The following is a 26,628-nucleotide window of genomic DNA, read 5'->3' on the forward strand; positions in this document are numbered from 1 at the left end:
CCCTCCTCCCTCTCCTCCTGCCAATCCCAATCCCGCCGCCAAACTAACCTCCCCCACCCCCCCACACAGAACATGTGCACCAACCGCGGCCGCGCCGACACGTACAACTCTTCCTTCCTCAACGGCGGCCGCGCCTACGGCGGCTACGCCACCTACAACCGGTGCCCGTCACACTTCGTGATCCCGATCCCCTCCGGCGTCGCCTCCGCCGACGCAGCGCCCATGCTCTGCGGCGGCATCACGACGTACGCCCCGCTGAAAAACAACGGCTGCGGGCCCGGCAAGCGCGTCGGCATCGTCGGCGTCGGCGGCCTCGGGCACTTCGGCGTCCTCTGGGCGCGCGCCCTCGAGGCCGAGTACGTGGTCGGCATCTCCCGGCGCGGGGACAAGCGCGCCGACGTGCTGAAGCTGGGCGCGCACGAGTACATCGCCACCGAGGAGGACGAGGGCTGGCACAAGGCGCACGCGAACTCGCTGGATATCATTGTGTGCACGGTCAGCAGCCCCAAGATGCCGCTGCGGCACTACCTGGGCCTGTTGCGCAGCAGGGGGATTTTCGTCCAGGTGGGCGCCCCGGAGGATAGCTTGCCGCCGATCATGGCGTTTGATTTGATCCCCAAAGAGAAGAGGATTGGAGGGAGTGCGATCGGGCCGCCCGGACAGATCAGGGAGATGTTGGAGTTGGCGGCGCGGAAGGGCGTGAAGCCTTGGGTGCAGGAGAGGGGGATGCGCGAGGCAAATGAGGCGGTGAGGGACATGGAGGCCGGGAAGGCGAGGTATCGCTATACGCTTTGTAATTGAGATGGAAGACGAGGGAAAAAAGGAGACTGGAGGGGCGGAGGATGTGTTTGGTATATAGAACATCTTGCTGTGAGTGGAAAAGTCGGGACTCAAATGCGCTAGAATCCGCGCTAGAATACTATCTATATCTCGGTCGCAGTGTGCATTGCTAGCGACTCGCGATCCACGTGCATATTTGTGGCCCCAACAACCATCAAAGGCCTCGGCCGGCATTGAAGCGCTTAGACATGGTGACCGATCGATCCAAGTCCACTTAATCAAACAGAGTGCCTCAAGTTACCAGGTAGAATGGGTCGGGTACGGCACGCCTCCCGGCTGCAAGAGCGCATCGTCGACAAAGCCATGCTGTTCCATCCACACCGCCATGTTGGACTTGTCAGCAATGAAATCGACACTCGAGAGATACTTCGGCACATGCTCAGCAAACGAGGGTGAAGAAAAAGCTGGGTCTTCCTGGCTCGGTCGGGCAATGGTAAACTTATCGAACGGCTCATTGGTAGGACTGTACGCCACATTGAGCTCCATTGAAGGATCGGTGAGGAAATTGAGCACGGACGCTGGCTCCGGCACCGGTCTGTAATTCGAGAAGTCAGAAGAGGAGGAGGATTGCATCGACTCCTGGCGATGGGTACGGTACTCCTTCTCTTGCTTCGCGACAAGGTCGGAGCACCTGCGCAGGACTTTGTCACCCTCTCGTGCGACATCGCTACGGGTGCGCATGTGGCTAACTCGGTTGACGGCTTGGATTAGTGCGTAGCGGATGTCGTGGATAGGTATTTCGTAGTCCTTCTTGGTAGTGTCGTCTGCCTTGTTGGGTTTGAGGTACATCAGGACCATGGATGTCAGGAATATGACGGCATCGACGGTGTAGAATAGCAGGGTGTGGATCTTGTAATGATGCTCATCGCAATGCTCAAACAGCCACTGCTGCGCCGAGAGGGCTTTGAGCGCCGACGAGATGGCCTCTTTGCGCGACTCTAGCCGCAACGTGGAGTGTGGTCTGTGGAGGGCCAGGATGAATGAATTGGCGACAATCGCGATGTGCATCCTTTGCTTGGAAAGGTTGGGGTATTGTGCATCCCAAGAGATTTCTGGGTTATTGTAGCGTGAAGCCGGCGGAAGCCGTTCAACCATAGCAAGCACCTCATTCTGAAGCCTTGTGACGACGCTGTAGTCTTCGCACGGCGACTTGAGCGCCTTCAGAGTCAGAGCTTCATGGATTTTCTGTGCAATGAAATACTTGAACAGCTGTGCGGTGTACATGGACGGTCGCCCTGAGGCAGTGGCAGGTGCTGGCATCACCCATGATGGGTCAGGTGGAATATCGCAATCCATCGGGACTTGGGCTGTGCAGTCGGCGGCATTTATCATTCGGGATCGACCAAGCAACAACGACATGAGAGCTTCCCAGGCAAATACGCTGACCCACACCCGGCGCCTGTGCTCGTCGTACCAGAGACTTCGGATCGTCCCGTCGATTCTGCCATGCTTTGGTAAGTCCTCTTGCTCATGCAGGCCAAGGTTTTGAGCCTGCCTAACAGCGTCACCTAGTACGTGCCAGGAGTGCGTGCCGAGCCCTGAATTCTTCAACCATGCACAACGTAGCAAGTCGGCCAGAACAGCAGTGATCGGAGAATCAATCCTTCCCAACATAGACATGATCTCCATACCAGCATCGCTGTAGACCTTGGACAGTCTATCTGCAGCTTTGTGGTCTTTGAGCTTCAGGCTGTCCCTGGTAGCGCAGGAGGTGGGAAGGAAGTGCAAGGTAATGGCGGCGACTTGGAACAGTAGTGCTGGGAAATATCGTACTTCGGCTGCATCGCGTACGAATATGCGCCGGTTCGGATCCGTTTCGATGAGGGTCGACGCCTTGTCTGGTGAAGAGTTTCGGCAATTCCACAGGCTCCGTAGCTCTTCGAAGAATGGCCGGTCCAAAACACAGAAGTACCAGTCTGCTTCGGCGAAGAAGATGTTGGCAATGTCATCAATTACGGCCTCGGAGGGTAGCTGGCCTATCAGACGTTCGAGCCTGCTCGACGACGACAACGATTCATTCGTCGGGGGCGAGATTGGTGTTGACAGCAGTGTAGGAGGCGTAGAAATTGAACCCTTGATGGCTTGCTAGACTATCATCAGCCGCCATGCCTCGGTAAGAGACAACTCCTACCTGCTGAAGATCATCAAGCGTTGACTTGATCTTGTTTGAAGGCGAGTAACCCAAGCTTTCGGCCAAATTTACCGGCTGTAAGGTACTTTGGTCGGACTCTTCAGCAGAACCGAGGTGATGTTCGGGCCATTGTGGATATATGCACTTTTGATCGACGTTTCGAGCTACACAGCCGCCACAGGGTTTCTGTCGGTCACACTGTACAGCGCATCAGCGCTGGATGTCCTTCATGCCACGCAAGGGTAAGAGCAGGACGTACTCTCTGTTTCCGCCGTTGGCATTCGAAGCAAGCTGTGATGGGCCGCTTTCGCTTCTGGGGCTGGGATTGCTCCATATACGGCTGTCGGACTGAATGGCATGATGCAGTGATGGAGGCAAGTACTGGACCATCGGCGAACAACGGTCCAGGCCGAAGCTGGCCATGCCAAGATATGGTGAGCGGGGCTGGCAGTCACAGTGTCCAGCGCTCACTGCTGGGCTGTGTCCATCGAGCAGAACGTCAACAGACGCGTACGGTCAGTATGGTTGACTATCAACGTTTGCATTATTGGGAAAGATTGCCTGATAAGCTACGTGCAGACAGGACCTGACCGAAGATAAAGCAAGCAGCAAACTTTCGTACTGCCATGTACGATCTTGGCGTGGATTCGCAGGTTCGTACAACCGGCGATGAACTTCGTACACGTCCATCCTTATGGTCCAGATCTGTCTTCCTTATCATCTGCGGCACTCACCGAGCACCTCAGTGGTAGTCGTAATAACATGGGTGGCATAGCACACTTTTCATGGCTTATATCTCACAGTAAAAAACTACATAAACGTAGGTCGTGGACGTTGAATTTATCCGCTACGCAATCATATTCTGCACAACAAACCGCTCCAACATCCAGATTTCCACCGTAACAACCCCTCCCAAAACGTCTGTCAAAATGAGTGCTCTCACAGTGACCCCAATTGATGCCCTGAAGCCATTTCTGGGCGCCCGCATCGACGACATCAGCCTCGATAACCTCCAAGAAGACGACTTTGTCGCGCTTCGCGAAGCCCTTTACACCTACAATGTTGTTTGCATCAAGAACCAGCAGTCACTCTCACCACGAACACAAGCCGAGCTCACCCGCCGCTTCGACCCTACCGCCGTTGGCTACGGCCACGGCAAGACCATCGACGGCAAACGCTCGATCCTGCACCCGGACCTGAAAACCATCCCTCACCAACCTGAAGTCCAAGTCATCGGCAACGGCTTCGTCCCCTCCTACGAAGGCCTCAGCGAGATCACATTGAAGCACCCACACCACCGCACTTTCCACGCCACCACCATCCCCGCCGAGAAGGACCTGGACTACACCCGCTTCTATCGCTGGCACATCGATGCCGCGCTGTACGGTCCTCTGCAGCCCCCACGCGTCACATCGCTGCTGGCTGTCAAAGTGCCCCAAGGCCGCACACAGACCTTCCTCTACGACGACGGCAGCGCCGACGAGATGCAGGTGCCACTTGGAACCACGGCCTTCGTGAGCGGCTACAAGATGTTCGAGCTGCTCAGCCCTGCCCAGAAGGAGTTTGTGCTGACCAGCAAGATCGAGTACGCGCCCCATCCGTACGTGTGGATCAGCAGCGCGAAGAGTCGGTCAGATGGTCTCGGCATGGTGAGCGAGGGCAAGGAGGTGCCGATCAGCGAGCTGCCGACGGTCCAGCCCGAAGACGTCCAGGTACACACGATGGTGTGGAAGAATCCGGTGACAGGCCAGCTGGCGCTGCAGGTGCACCCGAGCGTCGTGAGGCGGATCCACCTCAAGGATGGTACGGTGATCGATGATCTGGAGCAGGTGCGGAGGATCGTGCACGAGTTGCAGCGGCCAGGCATTGCGCCGGAGCTGGTGTACGCGCATGATTGGGAAGAGGGAGATTTGGTGCTGTTCAACAACCACGGCGTGCTCCATAGCGTTGTGGGAGCGTTTGCCGAGCATGAAGTCAGGCTGTTCAGGCAGTGTAATCTGGCTGCCAGCGAGCCGCCGCTTGCGCCATGAGTCGATTGCAGCCCTGTCCGCTGAAACCGAGTGTGAATATTAGCCACGTCTAGAAAAGCGTTTGATACCATTGAATTCGTCAAATATATATACAGCTCACTCCTTCATCGCCTCCTTCGCTCCCGTCTCCGCCTCCTCCGTCTTCCTGCTCACGTACCGCGACAGATACTCCGGCACGTTGGCCACCTTGTTCCCCTCATCCGCCACCGGCTCTCCATACACCTCCATCACCGGCACCACACCCGTCCACACCCTCCCCCTCAACGCCTCGTCCTCCTCATCCTCCCTCTCATCATGCGCTACCCCATTCCTCACCTTCCCGCTCCCGCCCTCAACCCTAATCCTCAGAATCCCCGTACTACTCATCTCGGCACTCTTCGGCGGCACCCTCGTCTCCGCCCACCTGTCCCTGCACACCTTGTCGGTGATCAACTCCATAGCCCACAGCTTCTCGGCCTGATCCTCCACGATGCTCGCATACCCCATCAGCACGGCGGACTTGTAGTTCACGTCGTGCGAGTACGGCGTCAGACTCAGCACCAGGCCGTGCACCTTGGTGGCCGAGACGCAGACGGGTAGACCCTGGGGGGAGTCGCGCGCCAGGCGCGCCATGCGGTTCGTCACGTAGCCGTGCACGTAGCAGTCGAGGGGCTCTGAGAGCGAGGCCGAGGGGTGGGCGAAGCTGCCCATGGCGCCGACCATGGGGAGGATGATGGGGAAGGGATTGTCCGGGGAGGGGGCGAAGGCGACGTTGAGCACGATGGAGGTTTGGATCGTGCTGTGGATGGTTTCGAGGTCGTAGGCGGCTGTGGAGGGCTGTTAGTGGGGGGGTGGGAGAGGGATGCTTGAGGCTGCACCTCGCGCGTTGTAGCGCTGGACTTTGTTCTTGTCGGTCTTGGGGTATTCGAGCGTGCGGACCATGGTTGCGGTGCTTGCTGCTGAGGAACAGTGAGGTCGAGTTGAGCGAATGCTGAATGCCAGTCGACTCCAGAATGCTCGTGGGTCTCGCCGAAGATATGGGGGTTGCCTGATTGTGTCTGTAGACCACAAACACCTACTATCTCTCCAATCACCGATGGTAGATATAGATTGACCAGAGGCTGCCTTGAACGGGCAGCCGTAGCCGAGGAGAGGTCAACAAGCGACCTATCGTAGTGATCCGAGGATGCATCCGCGTACCGCTTTGCCTCATCGAGCACAGCGATTTCCAAGACCGCTCTTATCAGGTGTCACTCGCAGTGCTCGAGGGCGGACATCGACGCCGGGTCAACATCAAGCACGGGAATACGAGGATAAAGATACGAGAACGTGAGGCGAGCGGCTTGGTCAGTTTTGCCCAGCTCGCTAGTGCTCTGTAAAGAGTCAATCTGGGGTAACAGCCATAATCTCCACCATGCTTTATCATGACAAGTGTTTAGCGAAGTCGGCCGGGGACGTTCACGTAGGCTGATGTCCGGAGAGATGGGCCCGCTGTGCCGGTATCGGCCTGGTGATGGAAGCACTGTGAGGAAGGCTTCTCACGATTAAGCAGTCACTGGGCACAAGGTCTTGTCTCTCGACAATCATCTCGGCGTGACTAGCGACGGATTGAATGCACAGACCCACTTGGGAGGTGGATATCTCATCGTTCCGATGCATACTGACAGTAGTCCAACCGCTAGAAGCAACTGTTGAGGTTGGCAGAAGGGCGAACTAGAGACGAGCGAATATACATTCAGAAATTGTGAATATCGCGATCTGGCTATGAAACACAGTATACGCACCGGCCAGACCATGAAAAAGTCGCCTGAACGAGCCTCAAGACTTGGACAACCCCTTCCTCAAAAGAATGCAATAGTCCTAATCTCCACGCTCTCCCTCATCTTCGCGTCCTTTGCGCTCGTTGGGTCCTCGAACGCTGTATGGCCCACGAACTGCGCGCGGTTCTTGTCGCTGTCGTACGTTTTCAACAGAATGACCTTATCCGGCGTGATCTCAGGGAAGTACCACCATTTGTGGCGGTCCGAGTGCCTCATGACATAGTTCTCTCCGACACGATCGCGGTAGCGAAGGTAGAGCTTGAAGAAATCGTCTGGCGGGGCGGAGCTGACATCGCACATTGCCAGCGGACGTTCCTCCACCTTGTTGAGTGGCTTCCAGACGTTGATAAACGCCACGCGGCTCTTCAGCAGCTCCTCTGCCTCGTCCGGTAGCAGCTGCCGCACACGCAACGGGCCGCTCTCGGCGGTGTAGTCGCAATGCACCAACATGACAGGGGCTCGCTGGCTGGTATTTGTCTCCTGCGTGAGCTTCTTGGCTTGGTTCGCTGCGGTGCGAATGGTATGGTCGAACACCAAGACCTTCTTCGCACCAGTCTCTCGCTTGAGGAACTCCACGATCTCCGGGTAGAACTTGGATCTGACGGCCTCCTCATCCTCCCAAGCGCCGTTGAAAGAGGCGTTGAAATCTTTGACCGCGAAGCCGTGCCTGTCTTCAGAGAACTCGTGCACACGGTGCCAACCGTCATGGAAGGCCATCTCGTGTGGATCATCACCCGGCTCGTGAATGCCCTTAGCTTTCTCGTCCTCGTAGAAGTATATCTCCGTGAGCTTGTCGCCGAGGTCTTTGGTGTAATTGATTGTTGCACGAACAGATCCATTGCTTGTGCCGTTGTTTGTACCATTGATGATGCCGCTGGCACTTCTGTCAGCCGGGTCAGCCATGTCAGACGGTTCACAGATGATAATGCCTGATCTTCGGAGGCAGGAATTTGAATCAGGCTCATTGACTACGTGGAAGCTACTCCCTAGCTAGATCATCCCTTCGTCTGGCAGCGCGTATTACCTGCTTTCTGTCAGACCCGGTATAGGGTCGATCCGCTGGGTGAAGCAGACGGAGGGGAGCATCGACAAACTAAGAGCAGAAGCCAAGAAATCTACTTACTTGTGACCGGGCATTAGATTGTCATCCACAGCAGCCTGCCGCTTGTTCCACTCAGGGATCTTCTCGATATCCTGGATCCACCGCTTCAGGTTCGGGTACTCATCGATAGGCACCTTTGACGGTCCCCACAGGTGCAATGGAGCAGCGACCGCAATATCGGCAATCGTGGGAGTATCCCCAACAAGGAACTTGTTCTTGCCAAGTTGGTCGTTCAGGATGCCAGCACCTTTTCTCCATTTCGGCTCCTCATCGCCCAGTGCCTTGGAATCTGGGTCTGCCTTGAAGATCCATGGCTTGGCCACATTTTCGATAACGTATACGTAGTTGGTTGCGAACCAAATCGAAGCCTCCCATAGTAGCCAACGGTTGACCTGAGCGCGTTTTCTTAAATCCTTCGGGTAGAAAGACTCGTCTTTGGAAAGGTCGGCGGCATAAGCCAGGATGGCATTAGATTCCGTCAAGACGAGGTCGCCATCGGTAAGCGCAGGAATGGTTTGGCACGGGTTGACCTTCGTGAATTCGGGGCTCTTTTGTTCGCCCTTGAAGAAAGAGACGTTCTTGATTTCGTAGGGCACTCCGAGTAGATCGAGACCCGATAACACCTTGCGAGAGTTGATTGTACAAGGATCAAGGTAGAGGGTTATGCCCATGATGGCGGAAGGGACTATCAGCTGCTTCGATTCGGTCAGAAGTAGTATGCGATCGTTAGTGGCAAAAGGGCTCAGGTTGGAGGTAGGACTATAGGCTACTATTGTAAGAAGTCCTTATACCCCGGTTCGTGGCACGTAGTCAAATAATTTGTCAAAGCGGGGTTCTTGTGTCGGGTTGAATCGACATCATCGATCGCGAGACCGGACAGCACCTCGGGAGCTACTCACGACTCGAACGAGAAGTTCTTCTCAAGCCATGGTGTTTGCTTAAAGTTCGCGGGGGCTAACTATTTGACAGCTGAGGGGTCGATGGAGTCTAGATCGAGAACTCCCCCCGCCCGGAGTAAGCGTCTCGCTCAGCCTAGCTAGATCGTCTGAGCAGGGTGACGGTTCGCATTCGACCCGAATCGTGAAGGAACTTCTGTATTGGCTGGAGGGAGGGGCGACAAGGGCCTCGAGTCAGAGTCGGTTACTGGTACGACGCTGACAGGCCGGTAAGCTACACATGGGAAGGGGGGTGGTCTAATATGCCAAAAACAAGATCCTGGGGTCGTCTCTACCAACAGTGGATGTCGTAGGGGTTTGGCAATGTAACTGTTAAATGCAAGCATCCCAGACCAGATCTGCGCATCAGTAAAGACTGTTAGCAGAGTAGAAGCGGCCGGGGCACGATAATGCGGCCTCCCCATGCTGTCCGAACGATGTACCTGTGAACGAACGCCTCGGGGGGCCAGGCACATATCTTACCGCTCTTCATACACACTTCCGATGAAGACCAGGACTGGCAGGCGTCAAGAGTGAAGGACGATACTGCCCACCCACAAGGCTGCATGGAAGCCTTACCGGCTGTCCTTGGCAAGCCGACTTCCATCTTACACCTCACCCAAAACCACCATTCAATCCGACCACGTCAACCGCGACTTCATCACCCAACGTCGCAGATTTAGGCTTGCAGCATGGCTTCTGCCGCGGAGCAGACCCTAAACAGGGATCCAGCGCTCTTGTACGCATCCTTTCCGCCCTGTACCGACCTCAACTAACACGAACAGCTACTGGATCCTGATTCCCATAACCCTGGTCATGATCCTGACAGGCGTGCTGCGACACTATGTTACAGTCCTGCTACAAACACCACCCAAACCGGCCGCCACGCCGTCCGAGTCGCGAGAGCGCCTGTCCCTGCTCCGTGGTCCTCAACTGCGCGCCAACTGCCCCGCGCTCTCTCAAGCCGCCTTCGAAACCCGCAAAGAATACCTGATCGATAACTACAAAAAGGGCTCCTTCCTCAAGAACCCGGGCAACAAAGAAGGTCCCGCCAACCCCATGTCCGACCCCGCCGCGATGGAGGGCATGATGGGCATGATGAAGGGCAATATGGCCATGATGATTCCGCAGACGCTGATCATGAGCTGGATCAACGCCTTCTTCGCCGGCTTTGTGATCCTGCGCCTGCCCTTCCCGCTCACCATCCGCTTCAAGAGCATGCTGCAGAGCGGCGTCATGACGCGCGACCTCGACGTGCGCTGGGTCTCGAGCCTGAGCTGGTATTTCCTGTGTCTATTTGGTCTGCAGGGTGTTTTTATCTTCATCCTCGGCAACGAAGGCGCTGCCGCGCAGATGCAGCAGATGGCTGGTGGAATGCCCATGGGCGCGCAGCAAGGGGCTGGGCCGTTGCAGCCTGGCCAGGATCCCGATAAGATGTTCAAGGCGGAGGCTGAGAATCTCGAGGTTGCAGAGTGGTGGGGCGTGCTGGACGGTGCGGAGGATAGATTGCTGGCGGCCAACGCATGACTTTGCGCTGCACGGAGATATGTACTTGTAGAGAAACAAATATAGATCGACACTGGATGAAGTAGTTCCAGATCGCGAAGAGCGTGGTCAAGCTTCGAACGTGGGCACGCCGCGTGTTCGGCCTGAGTAGGAACATGATGCATGATACTATACTCTTCCTCATTTCACCCTCACTGTTTGTCTTCTTCGGTCTCAATGCGATAAATTATATGTTCACTGCTCCACTTCCCGCCAACTACACGTCTTCCGTCGACCCATCCATCCATTGACCACCACCGGCATCATCACATCTCACAGGTATCTCTCTGGCTGCTCTGCTATACTCAAATCCATCTGGGCCTCCACGGCCAGCGTCTCGACCGCGCACCATATGAAAGTTATGATATATGCATTCCAAACTTTGAAAACCCGCTGGAAAGTCACGTACTTCCACACCTCATGCAAGGCCGTTAGAAAACAGTGGTTTGCCACTTCAGACGCTCCTCCTCTTGCTTCCTGCTTCTTGCCTCTCTGCACCGGATCTGCACGAATCTCAGACGCCAATATGCTGTTCGTAGGCTCGCTCTGAAATTCAACACACGTAAGCGCGTAAAAGTGTCACATGCATTTGAAAGCTGCGTGACGAAAGAGTCGCTCGGTAACTAGAAACCAAACGGGTTGGAGGGTGCTGAAATCTTGATTAGCTGATGCATGCCTACTCGGTAAAGTTGATGACTTACTAGCAGCAGACAGATTCGCCCTTCGCCCTGTGGGCTGAGGCGCAAGTTTCTTTGGTTGCGCACCGAACTTTACATCTGGTGCTGGGCCCGTCTTCTGAGGTACAAGCGGTGCGGGCGTTGTTGATTGTGGAATGGGTGGCACAGGGGGAGGAGAGAAGCTCTGGAAACCGTTCTGCTGGGGAGGTTGCCCAAAGCCCGTCTGTTGAGGTTGAAGCTGGGGTTGGAAGCCCGTCATCTGTGGCTGCATCGGTTGCGGCTGCTGCTGCTGTTGCTGCTGCTGCTGCTGGAAGGGTTGCTGGGGTGAAAACTGGTTCATGCCATTTGGTTGTTGTTGCATCTGATTGAACCCAGTAGGTTGCGGTTGCAGGGCAGGCGGAAGTACCGAATTGATTCCTGTCTGTTGTGGTCTGAATTGTTGTGGTTGGAAACCTGTTTGCTGAGGCTGCATTTGAAAGCCAGGTTGAGGATCAGCGAAGGGGCTCCCCGCCGCATTTCCATTGATGTAAGGCTGTTGAAATTGCTGCTGTTGGAATCCAGTAGGCTGAGACCCAAGTCCATTTGGAAATTGGTTGAATTGTTGTGGCTGGAAACCTGTTTGCTGAGGCTGCAGCTGCATTTGTTGGAACTGCTGCTGTTGTATGCGCTGTTGGTTGAGTTCTTCGAGACTTTGCCCGTAGGGTGCCTGTCTGGTGGCAAATCCAGTCAATTGAGGTTGCAGTGGCTGCAGACCAAAGCCTTGTTGCGGGTTATTCGGTGCGGACGTAGGCCGCTGCGGTGGAGGCAACAGTGCGGACCCGGTGAAAGACTGTTGTGGAGGTGGTGCTGGGCGTTGCCTACCTCCACTTGATTGCTGACCTAGTTGGGCGAAGAAGGAGGGCGTAGCGCCAGTCTGCTGTGGCTGCTGTGGTTGTGCAGGAGGCACCTGTATCGTAGGCTGAGGCTGCATAGGTGGGGCAGGTGGTGGTTGCTGCGACTTCGGCTCCGGACGTGACGGTTCAAGGGGCTTGTCCAGCAGAGACAAGTCATTCATGCCAGCCGAAGCTGCCCGTGGAGGAGGCGATGCAATAGCTGCAGGAGCGGGCGAAGATGGTTTCTGTGATGGTTTGACAGTCCACGCGTCATCGTCGAAGCCGTCCTTTGCCTCGCGAGCGGGAGCTTTTGCAAGAGGCGTTTCTCGAGCTTCAGGCGGACGTTTCTTTTCGTCCTGGTCTTTATTGAATGCAGAGGCGTCGACTTTGTCGCTGACTTGCCGATTTGCTTCGGGTCGAGATCGCCCACTGTTGTCTTTCAGCGCTCCACCAGGTCCACTGAATAGCCCACCTTCACCATTTGCATTGTTCTGCCTGTCTGGCCTGTACTTTTCGTTCAAGTACTTCATGACCTTGAGCGCATCGCCCTCTTTCAGGCCAAGAGTTCGAAGCGTATCATGCGTGATTTCGGATAATACGCTCTCATCCATCGAATCTCTTATCATGGCTTGGGAATACCTCTCACACGTATGTGGATTGATTCCAGCCTTCAAGAAGAAGTCAAACCAGTCATAATCTGATTGCTTTGGTTCGATCGATGCGCCGCTCGCGCCTTGACTTCTGCGTTTCATCTTGATAAGATCAGCCACCGGTATATTGTCTTCAATCGACTCCTGGGTTACCTTTTCGACATATTGAAGGTCTGTGGGCGACATTTTCGAGACTGGGACTGCGATTTTGACGCCGTTGACCTTGTGCAAATGAATTTTCCCGTCTGCCACGCCGATGAATTGGGCCTCCACCTTGAAGGATCCGGAGTGATCCGTCCAGGTGCGCACTTTGGATCCGTCGGGTTTGGCCCGCGCTTTTGCGTCATTGCGGCTTGAACGCTTGTCTCTCCGGGACCTTTTTGAATCGTCCTCACCAAGGCTGCTGCCTCTTGTTGGGATCTCAGCCTTAGCTCTAGCCTCTTCGGCCTCACGACGAGCTCGGTCGGCCCGGGCTGCTTCTCGAGCGAGACGCTCTTCTTCCAGCCGATTCTGCTCAACTAATGATTTTCCGGCGTTGACTCCAGTCCGGGAAGGGGTATCGATAGCAATGGTACCCGTCACTTCAATATAGCTGCTGGGCATGACTCCTTCCTTACCGTTCTTGAGTCTTCTAACATTCCACCAGTCTTCTGATTTTGTGTCGTCCAGGATGATGACATCGTCGCCGATCGCAACTGTGACTTCATCGTCGCCTTGGGCCATGAAGTCGTACAAAACCTGGCCCTTCTTGTGCACAGAACCTCCAGTCGCTGCCGCCATGACCTCTTTGATGCCCTCACCCTTGACTGCGCCAGCAATTTCGCCCAGAGCCGCTACGATCTCCTCCGCCGTATCTTTTGTGCCAGCATGCAGATCAAGACTCTTGCTAGGACGGACTAATTCCATGAACACGTGCTTTCCTTCGATCGAGTAATGTGTAAGCTTGTCAGCAGTCCATTCCTGAGATGGCCCGTCTCGCGATTTCTCGGGAGACAGCATGACTATACCCGTAGCAATGTTTAAGCCTAGTGTTGTTGGCATCTTTTTCCTCCGGCCCATAGCAGAGACCATCTCATTGATATTGTAAAGGTGATAGCCACCAGGACTGTAATGGTCCTCTGTGGCTGATCGCGATGCAGCTCGGTTATAAGGTGGGGAGGGAAGCACGCCTGGAGCATCATCGTTGGCGTAAGGGGGCTGCGGGATTTGGACCGGGCTGGGAATAGACTGAGACTGCGGTCTGCCCGGAAGAGGTGGGCGGGCTTCCTCAGAGTCGGAAGGTTCGGGTGTGAGCTCTTGCTGAGGTGCTGGTGGCGAAGGTATGCTTCGTGCTGCTGCAGGCGGAGCACGGCCACCCAGGACAGCAGCAAGATTGGCAGCAGGGCCAGATACTGGACTCGTTGGGCTTGCAGGAGCGGCCGCTTCAGCCGATGCTGGTGGTAGAGAAGCGATCGACTGTCTCGCGGAAGCTGCCGTTGGTGAGGTAGGAGCCGCAGCGCCGCTGAGCTCAATGTAGTTGGCGGGAGCGAAACCAAACTCTCCATTTACGCCAACCAAGGTCCAGTCATCGTCCGACACGTCGTAGACGTCGAGAGCCGAGTCCTCGGTAAACGACACCTCCTCGTCAGTCTGTCGCGAATAGTCATAGAGCGCTCGTGCAGAGTGCGTGGGCTTCGCCTCCTCCACGTAGTTGTTTGGAATCAGACCCTCGGGCTCGTCTTCGTCCTCTTGATCAGCCTTCTTCCTAGCTTTCCACCAATCATCGTCGCTGCTCTTTTCCAATATGTACAAAAGATCGTTCTCTCGGATCTCGAGCTCACCGGCACCCTGGGGCTGGTAATCGTAGAGGGCCGTACATATTGCAACGAATCCCATCGCGATGATCGGGGAAGGCAGAGCGTGACAGCGGTGTCTCAGTGTCTAAATGGATGCCATCAACTAACGCGGAGATTATGTGGTGGACGTGATGTCGTGGCCCGTTGTTTGATTACGCTGGGGCGGATGACGAGTGCAGCTCAGAAACAGCAGGTCTCAAAACAAACAGCAGATATCGCCAATGCTCGCAAGGTCAAGAAATGACACCAGATAAAGATGAAGTGTGAGTATGGTTACAGCGACTAACGAGTTCAACTTCACGTGAAAGAGGGAGGAGAGTGTTGGAAGTGGAGGACCGCCAGACGACGCAGCCTCCATGCCAAGCGACGCGGCTTGGGTCCGCTCCGGGGGACGCTGGCCGCGGCGTACTATCGACGACTCAACATGCGGCGTAATATTCATGCTCGTGCTTCTATTCCTGATTGCTTCAACCACTATTCAAAGAAACTACCATCGCGTGAAGTCAGGATTGGCGACATGGCGTGCCTCAGAGATTCGGTGACGGAAAGAGAGATTCTGGAACGGATGCTGATGAACCAGGAACGACTCGCGACACCTACAGGGCTGCTTGGTTTCAGAGCATTCTCGAACATCTATTTGACTGAATGCAATGTCAATACGGATGACCGTCAGCTCTCGTAAGATTCATTCGCCTGTCAATTGGCGAGCGAGTCAAGCGAGGCACGGCAAGCATGCTTGACATGGTTTGCTGTGGCATGTACAATGTCATTGTTCATATCTCCTCCTTGAATTCCTCCTCACTACCTGTTTCATCAGCTTCTTCCCCAGCAGGCTTCGCAGTGTCTTCTTGCTTATTAGCTTTCGCAGTGTCTGCCTTCTCATCCTCCGAGACGACACCTCGTAGCTGGATTTGACCATCAACATCGTCAAGACGCTCGATCTTCCAGTCTTTGCTTCCCGCAAGCTTCTCGAGCTCTTTTCTAAACTTCTCGATATCAGCAGGATCTAGCTCAAGCTTCTTGAGGTCTGCTTTGGATATGGCAGACACCTTCCCGTCCTTCTGCATGGCAATAGTCTCGGCTCTCTCATCTTGGGTGAGCACTATGCGACCTCTTTCAAGCTTCTTGCCGTCTTTAGAGTATGTCATAGCGCCAACCTGGACACCGCCAACCACAAGAGGTGGTTCTGCGCCTTGCTCCACGAGCTTCGCCTCTTCTTTTCTTAGAGCTTTCCATTCGGGGACCTGATCCTCGGTGAGGATTTGTTGACATGTAATAGAATGAGCCTTCGACTCCTTTGGGGGAAGGAAGGCCACATCGCTGCACAATCGAGGCGTGTAGACGATCATTAGGTATGAGCAGGTCGAAGTCTCCTTGATCCAACCAATGCGATCCGTGAGCTGAGGATTGCAGTGGAACTCGATCTCAATCTTGCGGTTTTTGCCAGTCAGATCACATGATGTCCCACCCTCTAGTTTCTGGACAAGATAGCTGGTCTCAGACTTTGTCTGGAGCTCGGTGGACACAGAATTCTGCGATTGTTGATCCGGGGCGGCTGGATCTTTGGTAGTACCATCTACCTTGCCCAAGACGAATGCTGGGGTTGTAGGATCCTCCTGAGGAGGCCATACTCGCCCACCCGTCTGGCCAGGCGAAAGTGCATGAAATTGCCGTACTTGCTGGTTGTAGCAGAGCGAGTATGTCCACCAGCCAGTTGAATAGAAGAGGCACTGACTGCCCTGCATCCCAGATAGAAGCTCGCGGCCCTTGTCTGCTGCTCTTGCCAGCTCTTTCTGGACTTCTGATTCTGTGGCCTTCTCTTCGGTCTGATTGTTTGTAGAACGCTTCACAATTGGTATTTTGCAGAAGTAAGCCTGGTCGCCCGACGTCAGTATTTCGTAGTCGACTTCTGCTGCCGGGCCGCTTGATTCAGAGGCGAAAGACTCGCTCCGGGAAGGGAGGGAGACATCCTTGCTTTCCCGCGCTTCGGCTTTTTCGAGCTCGCTTCGGTCTAATGATCTGACTGCTTCATCCAGGGTGATATAACTGTCGTCAAATACAACTTCATACTGCGTTCGTCAGCGTCTGTAACGAGAGCCAGCGGAAGCTCGGACTGACTTGGGGAAATGCGAAGAGGTCATCGTTGACACTGAAAGTGGTCTCGCTGGCATGGGCAGGTACACTCGCGAGGGCTGCGAGTGTCAGAATTGACCATATCATTCTTGTATCATCCGCGATCCTCCATCCCGCTCCGGCGCGCTGTGAAGTTGCTGGACACGTAGATCGATCAGATCCATTTCAAGACACGTCTCATCTTAGGGTATCTTTGGGCGGTGACCATAATGACGAGGGCCAAGATCTCCGCCCCGGAGATCTGCCAGCGCGTCGTTGCGGTGTCGATTTTGTTTACAACCCCACCAAGAAGATTCACTCAAAGTCAACCATTGCGCCCGATTTTCAATCCTTTGTTCTACGTAGGTCGGCAATGTCGTCCACAACTTTCTCCCTGGCCGGCAAAGGCCTCAAGCTCGACACCAAAGAAGACCTCGAGACACATATACAGCCCCTTGTAGATTCTGGCGATGTCACACATATCGACCTCTCAGGCAATACTTTCGGTGTACCAGCGTGTGAGGCTCTTGCGCCCATACTGAAATCTAAATCCAAACTCGAGTTCGCCGACCTGCACGACATATTCACCTCCCGTCTGCTCGAAGAGATCCCACTCGCTCTCTCCTCCCTCCTAACAGCACTGCTCGAATGCCAAAACCTCCACACCATTGATTTAAGCGACAATGCTTTCGGCCTCAAGACCAAAGATCCTCTTGTCGACTTCCTCTCGAAGCATACGCCCCTGAAACATCTGATTTTGAACAATAACGGCATGGGCCCAATTGCAGGCACATCAATAGCAGACGCTCTGACAACACTGGCTGAAAAGAAGGCTGCTGCTCGAAAAGAAGGCAAGAATGTGCCAGATCTGGAAAGTATAGTCTGCGGGCGTAATCGCCTGGAGAATGGCAGTATGGTTGCTTGGGCCAAGGCTTACGAGGCACACAAGTCTGGTATGAAGAGTGTCAAGATGACTCAGAACGGCATCCGGCCCGAGGGTATCACACTTCTGATCACTGCTGGGCTGTCGAAATGCACAAATCTTGAAGTCTTCGACCTACAAGACAACACATTCACCTTCAAAGGTGCCAGCGCACTGTCAAAGGCTGTCAATGGCTGGGGCAAACTGCAGGAACTCGGAGTAGGCGACGATATGTTAGGCGGTAGAGGCTCTATCAAGGTTTTTGAGGCTTTGGGCCAGGGCTCCAACGAGGCCATTGAGATTCTACGGCTACAATACAACGAGATTACACCCGCCGGGCTCAAGATCCTGCTGCAGACTGCGAGGGAACTCCCAGCTCTACGGCGGGTGGAACTCAACGGCAACAAGTTTGAGGAGGAGGACCCCTCTGTCGAGGCACTCTCGGAACTTCTGTCTCAACGCAAAGATGAACATGGTAAAGACAGCGATGCCGATGACCACTGGGGCTTGGATGAGCTAGATGAATTGGAGGGCGAAGACAGCGATGAGGAAGAAGAGGAGATTGAGGAGGAAGTGGAGGAAGATACCCGGGAGAAGCTCTTGAAGGATACAGACGAAGCTGAGAACGAGCCTGTGAGTCAGAAGAAGGATGCAGATGTCGATGCGCTTGCGAAGACCTTGGAGAAGACCGGCATATGAGCTGCAGCGATTGAATTCTCGCATCCATCCGACTGTTCAGCCAGCACGACACTTGCTAGCTCGATAAAGCCACTTTCACCAGCCTCTCAGCAATCCTAAACCGACCGAACTTTTCCACCTCCCAACGCGTATGCTGTCCGGCGGGCTGCGGGCTTTCAGGGAAGGAGGTTCGCAAAGTACAGTACATGAGAAATCCCCGTTGTACGTAAGGTGAGTACTGCTGCAGACTAGGAGGTGTGCCCTTGTGATAGAGGTTTCAGAACTGTTTCAGAATCTCAGGATTTTCTCCAATTTCCAAAGTACTTTACAGGACACCATCAAGCCACTCAAATCACAGATGTGTCAATCTTCAGAGGAGCTCGAGACAAGCCATCATAAATTCGTGCCGCCAAAAGAGTGCCAATATCGCTTGTTGGCGAGCCAGCATGGCCGCCATGACCGGCCACTCTGGTTATCAACACAGTGCCCCTTCCGCCCGCCGGGTACCGGCAGGTTTCCTTCTCCCATCCTGCGTCGGTGGTTCAAGCGACTGTGATCCTGGTTGTGCATAGTTTTCTTGGGCGTTCGATGCTATTCCACGAAAGCTACCGTCGCTGTGAAGTCACCGTGCGACCAGGCCAGTCGAGAGCAAGCAAGCAGCTGACGGCTTCTTCATTGTAGCCTTACGAGAGCATCGCTCACCACCCCTTCACCTGGCCGTGTTCTGTAATATTTCCGGCCACTTCCACCGGTTGCAGTCATTGGTTGCCAGGCTGCCGCCTGTTATCTTCTCTATCCCTATACATCGCCGTTCTCTCAGACGAGGCTTCCCCTATGCTACTCTGGGTAGTCCTCTCATTTTAAGCACCTTCAACGTTACCCCAACGTTCGACTGACTGACTACACAACACAACGACTCAAGCAGCTTCGCTCTGCAACATGTCAGATTTCGTGCCTGATAACGGATATTCTGACATCGAAGCCCTGTCTGATGACACTTTTTTCTCGGACTACGAGTCAGACCTCGATACTGATCAACTTCAACCATGCAGCAGAAAATTCAACGTCGTCCTGGACTATGTCAGAAACTGGGACCGTCGAGAGGCGTTCCGTGAGCTCTTCCAGAACTGGTAAGCCATCCTTTCATATTCGATGGAAGACAACTGACCCCAAAAGGCGCGACGGCATGGCTGCGACAAATCGACTCAACCTTCACGACTTGAAACTGGACCACACGGAGACCAAGAACGAGATTCGCATCTGCGCCTACGCACCGCAAACCACAGTCAGTAGCAATGAGCGACAACTCCTAGGTTACATCGTGTTCAAGAAGAAACAAGGCCGTCTCGAACTCACGAACTTCGATGCCAAGCTCAAATTAGCGCATCTGAAGATTGGACAGAGCTCTAAGCGGAATCAATCGCAGTCTGCTGGTGAACATGGCGAAGGGCTCAAACTTGCCGTCATTATCTACCTGCGTGATGAACTACATGGACACGGGGTCACAATCACATCTGACTCGTTCAACTGGAGCTTCCGCCCCACAAGAGATCGAGATGTCCGTTACACCTTACGTCCCGTCAAAGCTGGGAAGAAACTACAACCCATTGACCGAACAACAGACCGACGATTGATCGCGAGCGCCAGGGATGATGTAAGTGTGGTCATCAGTAAGCCTAAAAGACGCAGCGGAGATGCTATATCCGAGCATGACTTCCGAGATTGGATGAAGGTCGCGTTGGACATCGATGGCCCAGCCCACACGATCCGTGGCCCACATGGTGAACTTATTCTTGATAATGCCTTTGCCGGCAAGCTCTACGTCAAAGGTCTTCGGATCAGTAGTGAGGGACACAGCGGATATGCGCCCCGTTATGGGTACAACTTCTCGAAAGCTCACCTCAATCGCGACCGCGAGAGAGTTGGTGATGCAAGAGGAGAAGCCGAAATCCTGGCACGCATCTGGGCCCACGCAATCGAAGAGACTACACCGCAAGGGGACCACGAAATCGTTGCTCGATACACAGAGCTATTCCTCGATCAGCCTGAGTCTGCTGACATCGCTCTTGCCGACAAAACAGTCTCTGAAGGGGTGGCCAAGGCTATGTGGACACATCTGAACGCCTCAAAGCCAGGAACGTTTTTCTATGAAGAGTCGTCAACCGAATCCGCAGCAGTAGAGAACATCATCAAGTTTGAGAAGGCAAAAAGAACCCAGGTCGCTGCCTACGACAATCTGGAAGATATTTCAGAAGCACAACCTTGTTCGAACTCCCCAACAGCAGAAGTTTTTCTTATTCAAGAAAGCTGAGAGTGTTTCCATCCCCGACACCGCATATGCCCAAGCTGTTCTCAAGGTTTTGAGGGCATGTCTCAGCCTCGACGATCGATTAGCCAATGTGGAAATCAACGTGGTGGATGGTCGCTTACTCTTACTTGATACGCTCTTTGATCAAGAGAATAATCGCCTTCTTATTCACCGGAAATGGTTTGACTTTCATCAGGCTCATGAGTTGTCTAGCTGTGAGGTGTCGCGGTTGCAAGTAGATGGAGGTGAGCATGTCGGGCTACAAGCTTTTGCTTGTGACCATATCATCGTGGTCCTCCTACAGTCGATCCTGGACGCTGCCGTGGAAAGCAAGTTACTCGAAACAAAAGATCGCGTCTCACTGAGTCGGACTGCTCCGGAAAGCATCCGCCAGATGCCGAGAGACGTCAAAGTCGTGCCTACTGAAAACCCCGGAGAGTTGCGCGTAACCTGGAAGAGCAACGAGTGCGGCATGGTCAACGAATTATGCAGAAGCCAGATGATGTACACTGTTGCCCTGCACGATGAGAAGCTATGCGTCGCAAAGCAAGCTGAGCTGATAAAGTTGGCAAGAGATATCGACTCGATCGGCGGTGAAGGCGGTCAGGTTACGTGCAGCTGTCCTGTCACAGCAGCTTCAGGTCGAGTTTTCGAGGCTACTTTTGAGAACCTAGACCCGGCTATTACCTACTTTGCTATGGTCGCCAGGTCGGTCGACAGTTCTTTCTGGTCTCTACCAGCCCAAGGCACCCAGACTTTCTCAGGACCAATTACCGAACCCACGACAACGTTGTCGACACCATCTGACCGGTCAGAGCCCTTCAGTGTTTCTACTGAGCCAGTATCTCAGTGTCGACTGAGCCGCTGCCTTGCCACACCCTCCAGATCGTATAGCGCTTCCGAGGACTTCGTCATGCTGGAGCCAGGAGAAAGCGATAGCGAGAGCAGACCTAGCAGCTCCGGTTCTATCTTGGGACAGACCCCCGTGGATTCGAGGCAATCAACTCTGGAGCTCCGCAGCTCACCTCCACTGTCGAGGTCAGCACACAGGACTCGGTCACGCACTGTTTATAGTTCTGATCGAAACACACCAGTGGAGTTAACTGAGGATAGACAGCTCGATCAGGTATGCTAGAACATCTATCAACCGTAGACGGAAGAAGCACTAACAATGACAGGATCGCCCCAGCCGAGAGACTATCACTCAAATGGCTGAGCGAGCCCGAGATCTCCTGTTCCAAGGAAAGCACATCTCTCGTATGCGCATCCGAGTTGCCAACGAGGACACGGTGTTCAAAGGGCTCAAATTGATCGATCACGCGGAAATGAGGGACGAGAATGTTGAACTCACCTTGAAGGCGGATAAAGTATCACAGGCAGGTGCTGGACGAGTGGGTACGAATGGTGGAGTGAAGCGTCGGCGTACTGGCTACTAAGATCCCATCGGTCATTCGGGGACAGGGGCTGTGGGTTGGACTTCATGCTGGATAGCTCAGGCGTTACCGCGCGGAGTAAGGTGGGAAGGCTGGAATGCAGGTACACGGCAACACAGTGGTTTCTAGTCACGAGTAATGTCCAGGTAGCCACAATCCAAAAGTGCTTTTGCGAATTGACCTTTGCACGTGCACGCATCCGTCGGGACGCGGGGCCATACTTGCCTGATAGATTTCGCTTCTCTCAGATGTGACGATCAATGCAAAGCGTCTGGACGTAGCAGGATAGTGACCGCAGACCTCTTGTGGGGATCGACGAGCTACTTGCGGAGATGAAAGCGCTCCTGAAGTCGAGGCGATTCCGGAAGAGCTTGTGGCTCGACGGGGCAACGCGGGTCGTATGCCCAACGTCTGCTTCGTTGCCCCTAGCTGTAGCTGAACGCGTGCTCTGCTTCCAGTCTCGGATCTGTACGATTGTTTCGTAGTTGCTAGCGTCGTGAGTCACGACAAATGGGCCCTGAAGCTGAAATCTCATCCGGCCAGCTCAGATGTTGCTACCCAAAGTGAGGCGGCAAGGCTAAAGGTGCAGCCGGGACCCAGGCCGACAGTGCCATATGAAGAGAGCGAGCTGTGGCTCTGGGACTGTTATAAGAGAAGTCGTAGAGTAGCACTATACTTGAAACCATTTAGTAGCGCTCCGGATCCAACACAAAAAATCTCCATGACGGTACTGATGAAGAAAGGGGGAGTACACGAGGCTGTGCCAAGCCGCATGGGACCAGACCCGCCAAGCCACCCACGAAAACAACAAGTGCGCGTTCACTACACTCAACAACAATCGTTCATCTCCACGACGAACGTCTCTCATGCCTCACCGCAAACATGGCGGCAGTATCAGTGGTCTCGAGGCTTTAGTCACGCGTCATCTTCTCTTCTTCGACGGCCTTCCGCCCTGGTACCGGGCCTTCGTCTTGGCAATGCTCTTGTCGGTGGCTTCGATCTGTTTATCCAGATCTTTCACGTCCGCGTTCACATACACCAGCTCCTCAGCCTCTGCCTCGCGCCTGTTGCGGCTCTTTATCTCTTCGCCAGACAGGAGTGTGCTGAGCCGGTCAAATTCTCGTTCCTCTGCTGAAATGTCGTCCAAGACTTGACTATGCTGCCGTCGTCGGCTCTGGTCTTGCTCTGCTTCTGCCTGTCGTACATTCCTCCGGTGCTCTTCCTGCTGTGATGTGACTTGGTTGTCTTCGTCTCTCCTCAATTCTTCACCCTTCTCTTCGAAATACTCACGTCTTTCTGCTAGTAGCCTCTCCACCTCTTCGGCCACCACCGAAGCATCCTTGGACGGCTTTCTCTGCCAGGCCATTTCAAACCGGAGATGTGGAAAGGACCCTGGATCTTGGTACGATTTCCAATGCAGGACACGGTCGACTATGTGGTAGGCAGCTGCCTGCGATTCATCGAAACGATCAACTCGCGCATTATGAGCGATCAGGTCTGCCCAATACGCACCAGTGCCCCTAAGCTTCTCTTCACGCGAGATAGCCAGGTCTGCCGGCAGCTGAGAAGGAACCGCGTTCCAGCACGAGGTCACCAACAAAGTTTTCTGAAGTGCATCCTTCCCGCACAGGTTTGAGAGCATGATCTTATTCCGGTCGCTGGTCTTTGCGAATCTCATCATCGTGATGGGATAAAGATATACGATGCCTGCGAGCGTCACTCCATTCGAGAAGTCGACGTCCAGCTCTCTGCGGACCATTTCTAAGACGTCGAAGTCCGTCATGGAACTACCATCGAAGCCAGGGGTGTCGATCAGCCAGAAGTTGCCAAACCGCTCGCTTTCGCAACAATATAGCTCCACTTTTTCAGTATCTCCAGCACAGTGAGCGGTCACATCATGAAGGAAGATCGTGGGGCAGCGTACCTGGACCTCTTCTGTGATGTTCTTGCGGAACGGACCGATCGGTACGGAATTGGCGTATGAGGCTCGTCTTGCCTGCGCCTGCCATGCCTATGACAGCAATCACGTTGTCTCCCTTCCTGCACACTTTCAGCACTCGTTCTGGGAAACTTCCCGGCACGATACGTACCTCAGACGACGTCGAGGTTCTCTATAAACCCGAGCGCCATTCGATCGATAGCGAGAATCCATGTTATTTCAGAATGACGCCAGACCAGTGTTCTGCTCCAAGACAGTGGTTCACGCTATATGCAACGAGTGGAGGAACGAGGTTGACCCAATAAGGCTGGTGGGCGGCCGGTTTTTGACTTGCATTGTCACCGGGCTGGGGAAACTGGCAGGTGTGGTGCCCTGCTGCAGAATTGCGTCTCGGGCCCAAATCGCTCACACACCACTTCCAAAATCACCATACAACCATCAGCCTGCCTGATGGGCGATTTGGGATGATGTCTCCGTGTCCAACGTTTTTGCATACGAAACCACGCGAACTTGCGACGACAGCGCCAGCACCACATGAAGGGCCTATCTTTTTCCAAACATCCCATGCACATGACGGGTGCGGACCGAAAGCCCACTGTCAAGATCTCACCGGTTGCCAGGGCCTACGCCGGCGTCGACCGGCTTCTAACACGAGGTCTTCACAGCACACTGGCGACTTAGAGCATCATGCTTACCTGGGGGTAGTCTTCACACCAAAGCGGCTTGCACAAGCCTAATGATGTGCGCCACGCATACATTACGAGAGCTTTGAAAAGTGCGCAGAGTCGGGAGATACGCTGAGATGCACTGGATCGCGCTTTGTGGTGACACCGGAGATGCTCGAGCTCGCGGAATAAGTTACCCCAATTCTGAGAGGCCCCCTCCCGAGTTCCCTAGGAGGTTGGCCATGACCAAGCCCCAGACGCTCGCCAATCCAGCATCAGCATCGTCTGCGCAATATGCACGGACCTTCCCCCAACACCATGACCCAAGCCTTGACGCGTGACCTATGGCTTCCAAGTCACAGGCAGGAAAATTCTTTCTCGTGCAGGCTGACAGACCTGAGCCAAGTTCATGCAAGCCTGCATGCAAGAGGCACGCAGGGGCTTTTGGGTCTGTGGTGCCTCCAGCTAATCTGGTCTACGGGTTTTCAGCTTGGAGAAGATCGTCATCAAACTGGCGTCGTCTACACGGAAGGCAACCGTCATCCCCATGCGAACCACCACCATGGACTACGGCGCATTTAACGAAGGGTCCTGTCTAAGCCACACTACTGGCGGAGGCCCTTGCTCACTATGATCGGGCGTTTAGCATGGGCATATAATGTCAGCGCGATGCTGTTCCGAGTCGCCGACACACATATGCCCATCACAACATAGCGGCCCCAGCTCAGCCTTACCGCGAATTCATTCTGCAGAGCCACGAGCTTCCACCACAATGCCGAGCCAATATTCACAAGGCGGTGGCCAGTCACCAGCGATTAACATTGCTGTGATGGGCGAGACTGGTAGTGGAAAGAGCTCATTCATTAAACGGGTAACTGGACGACGCGATGTAAACGTCGGCCACGGCATCAATCGAGGTACCTACAGAATTCAACCATATGAAGTCACCTTGAAGTCGCCTGAAAACGGCAGATCCTACAGAGTGCGGTTGATCGACTGTCCTGGGTTTGACGACATTAGCGTGCCAGACAGACAGACCGTCGACGATATCCTGTTATGGCTCCGGGACATGTACGGAGAGAACCGAAAGCTTCACGGAATCATTTACACTATCAACATCGACAGGCCTCGCGTGACTGGTTTTGCAATGCGGAACATCGCTGTTTTCAGGGAGCTCGTTGGTAACGATTTCTACCCCAACGTAGTTCTCGGCACGACATTTTGGGATAGGCTATCGAACGAGCTTGAAGGCACGGAGCGTGAGCAGGAACTGAAATCTACTCCAGGATTTTGGGGTCAGCTAGCCGCCAGAGGATCTCAGATTCGCAGGATTGGCAACCAGGGTCGTCAAGCAGAGTCGTCCACGACATCCCGGCATCGGCCATCAGCCAGTGATCTCTCGGTGGTCTATGAAATCGTGCGCAACTTTCGCCCACAATGGGTTGCGGCCCAGGAAGAAATGGCATATGGCTTCAGTCCCTCGCAAACGTCCGCAAGCAGAGAGTTCGACGAATGGGAACATTATTGGAAAGCAGTACGCAGAATGGAGGAAGACCATGACCGCGCCAGGAGAGAAAGCGAACGCAGGGTGTCAGACAACCAGACACAGCTGAATGAGGAGCTCCGCCGGCGGAAGGATATGTCCACCCGACTTCGACCGCAAGACATCGAATTTGCAACAGACGAGAAGCGGCGCCGCAAACTCCACGCCGACGTGCTGGATCTGAAGAGGCAACTCAGTGCTGTGCGCGAAGCAAGTGAAGTGCGCACAAATGCGGAGCTTGAACGTGCTAGGGAACTCCGAAAGGAAAAACAGCAAATCCTCGCGGCCAAGAAAAGTGAAGAGGCCGCTACGCTGGTGAAATCCAGATGCAAGCAGTTCCGCCAAGCCGTTCCTGCAGAGGTGAGGTGTCAGAGCTCAGATTGCAGGAAACGGCATGCGATCAGATTCAAGGTCGAAGATTATTATCGTAAGTCTCAAGATGAGGTTTGTTGCCTGTACTGTACTAACCGCAACGCAGACTGCTGCCAATGCAGAGCTGACAACTACGATCACTGTATCCAAGCAGGGGCAAGGTGTGGGAAACCCGGCCACCCTCCCATGGCACGCATTACGCCTGCAGACTGGGGCTATGAAGTGAGTAAACTCACGGAA

The 26,628-nt window shown here is 54.3% G+C and overlaps 12 protein-coding genes across 12 annotated transcripts in view; 6 read left to right on the forward strand and 6 right to left on the reverse strand.

The window, feature by feature from the left end:
• The window catches only part of HMPREF1541_10487 (uncharacterized protein), a gene marked incomplete at both ends in the record, with an annotated part of 1,323 nt that extends 522 nt beyond the window's left edge, over positions 1–801 (forward strand). Inside the window, one exon of the mRNA XM_008715158.1 lies at positions 70–801. Within this exon, the coding sequence (XP_008713380.1) occupies positions 70–801 (732 nt within the window). The remainder of the gene's footprint in view (positions 1–69) is intronic.
• A 276-nt stretch (positions 802–1,077) lies between these two features.
• On the reverse strand, positions 1,078–3,305 carry HMPREF1541_10488 (uncharacterized protein; the record flags this gene model as incomplete). The annotated part of the gene is made up of 3 exons (XM_008715159.1): positions 1,078–2,925; positions 2,972–3,169; positions 3,231–3,305. 3 exons carry the CDS (start codon positions 3,303–3,305, stop codon positions 1,078–1,080), a joined length of 2,121 nt encoding a protein of 706 aa, XP_008713381.1.
• Positions 3,306–3,900: 595 nt separating this feature from the next.
• Positions 3,901–5,001, forward strand: HMPREF1541_10489 (uncharacterized protein; the record flags this gene model as incomplete). The annotated part of the gene is made up of 1 exon (XM_008715160.1): positions 3,901–5,001. The coding sequence occupies one exon, from the start codon at positions 3,901–3,903 to the stop codon at positions 4,999–5,001; it is 1,101 nt and encodes a 366-aa protein (XP_008713382.1).
• A 96-nt stretch (positions 5,002–5,097) lies between these two features.
• On the reverse strand, positions 5,098–5,922 carry HMPREF1541_10490 (uncharacterized protein; the record flags this gene model as incomplete). The annotated part of the gene is made up of 2 exons (XM_008715161.1): positions 5,098–5,807; positions 5,859–5,922. 2 exons carry the CDS (start codon positions 5,920–5,922, stop codon positions 5,098–5,100), a joined length of 774 nt encoding a protein of 257 aa, XP_008713383.1.
• Positions 5,923–6,821: 899 nt separating this feature from the next.
• Positions 6,822–8,573, reverse strand: HMPREF1541_10491 (uncharacterized protein; the record flags this gene model as incomplete). The annotated part of the gene is made up of 2 exons (XM_008715162.1): positions 6,822–7,683; positions 7,924–8,573. 2 exons carry the CDS (start codon positions 8,571–8,573, stop codon positions 6,822–6,824), a joined length of 1,512 nt encoding a protein of 503 aa, XP_008713384.1.
• Positions 8,574–9,529: 956 nt separating this feature from the next.
• Positions 9,530–10,364, forward strand: HMPREF1541_10492 (uncharacterized protein; the record flags this gene model as incomplete). Its single annotated transcript, XM_008715163.1, has 2 exons — positions 9,530–9,576; positions 9,623–10,364. 2 exons carry the CDS (start codon positions 9,530–9,532, stop codon positions 10,362–10,364), a joined length of 789 nt encoding a protein of 262 aa, XP_008713385.1.
• A 641-nt stretch (positions 10,365–11,005) lies between these two features.
• Positions 11,006–14,456, reverse strand: HMPREF1541_10493 (uncharacterized protein; the record flags this gene model as incomplete). Its single annotated transcript, XM_008715164.1, has 2 exons — positions 11,006–11,031; positions 11,084–14,456. 2 exons carry the CDS (start codon positions 14,454–14,456, stop codon positions 11,006–11,008), a joined length of 3,399 nt encoding a protein of 1,132 aa, XP_008713386.1.
• Positions 14,457–15,189: 733 nt separating this feature from the next.
• HMPREF1541_10494 (uncharacterized protein) lies at positions 15,190–16,636 on the reverse strand (the record flags this gene model as incomplete). The annotated part of the gene is made up of 2 exons (XM_008715165.1): positions 15,190–16,485; positions 16,535–16,636. 2 exons carry the CDS (start codon positions 16,634–16,636, stop codon positions 15,190–15,192), a joined length of 1,398 nt encoding a protein of 465 aa, XP_008713387.1.
• Positions 16,637–16,901: 265 nt separating this feature from the next.
• Positions 16,902–18,149, forward strand: HMPREF1541_10495 (uncharacterized protein; the record flags this gene model as incomplete). Its single annotated transcript, XM_008715166.1, has 1 exon — positions 16,902–18,149. One exon carries the CDS (start codon positions 16,902–16,904, stop codon positions 18,147–18,149), a length of 1,248 nt encoding a protein of 415 aa, XP_008713388.1.
• A 918-nt stretch (positions 18,150–19,067) lies between these two features.
• HMPREF1541_10496 (uncharacterized protein) lies at positions 19,068–21,872 on the forward strand (the record flags this gene model as incomplete). The annotated part of the gene is made up of 5 exons (XM_008715167.1): positions 19,068–19,258; positions 19,305–20,392; positions 20,436–21,474; positions 21,550–21,562; positions 21,615–21,872. 5 exons carry the CDS (start codon positions 19,068–19,070, stop codon positions 21,870–21,872), a joined length of 2,589 nt encoding a protein of 862 aa, XP_008713389.1.
• Positions 21,873–22,791: 919 nt separating this feature from the next.
• HMPREF1541_10497 (uncharacterized protein) lies at positions 22,792–23,652 on the reverse strand (the record flags this gene model as incomplete). The annotated part of the gene is made up of 1 exon (XM_008715168.1): positions 22,792–23,652. One exon carries the CDS (start codon positions 23,650–23,652, stop codon positions 22,792–22,794), a length of 861 nt encoding a protein of 286 aa, XP_008713390.1.
• Positions 23,653–25,245: 1,593 nt separating this feature from the next.
• HMPREF1541_10498 (uncharacterized protein) lies at positions 25,246–26,614 on the forward strand (the record flags this gene model as incomplete). The annotated part of the gene is made up of 2 exons (XM_008715169.1): positions 25,246–26,460; positions 26,495–26,614. The coding sequence occupies 2 exons, from the start codon at positions 25,246–25,248 to the stop codon at positions 26,612–26,614; spliced, it is 1,335 nt and encodes a 444-aa protein (XP_008713391.1).
• Between the last annotated feature and the right edge of the window lie 14 nt (positions 26,615–26,628).

Source organism: Cyphellophora europaea, assembly GCF_000365145.1.
Source record: "Cyphellophora europaea CBS 101466 unplaced genomic scaffold supercont1.13, whole genome shotgun sequence".
In the NCBI taxonomy this organism is placed as follows: domain Eukaryota; kingdom Fungi; phylum Ascomycota; class Eurotiomycetes; order Chaetothyriales; family Cyphellophoraceae; genus Cyphellophora; species Cyphellophora europaea.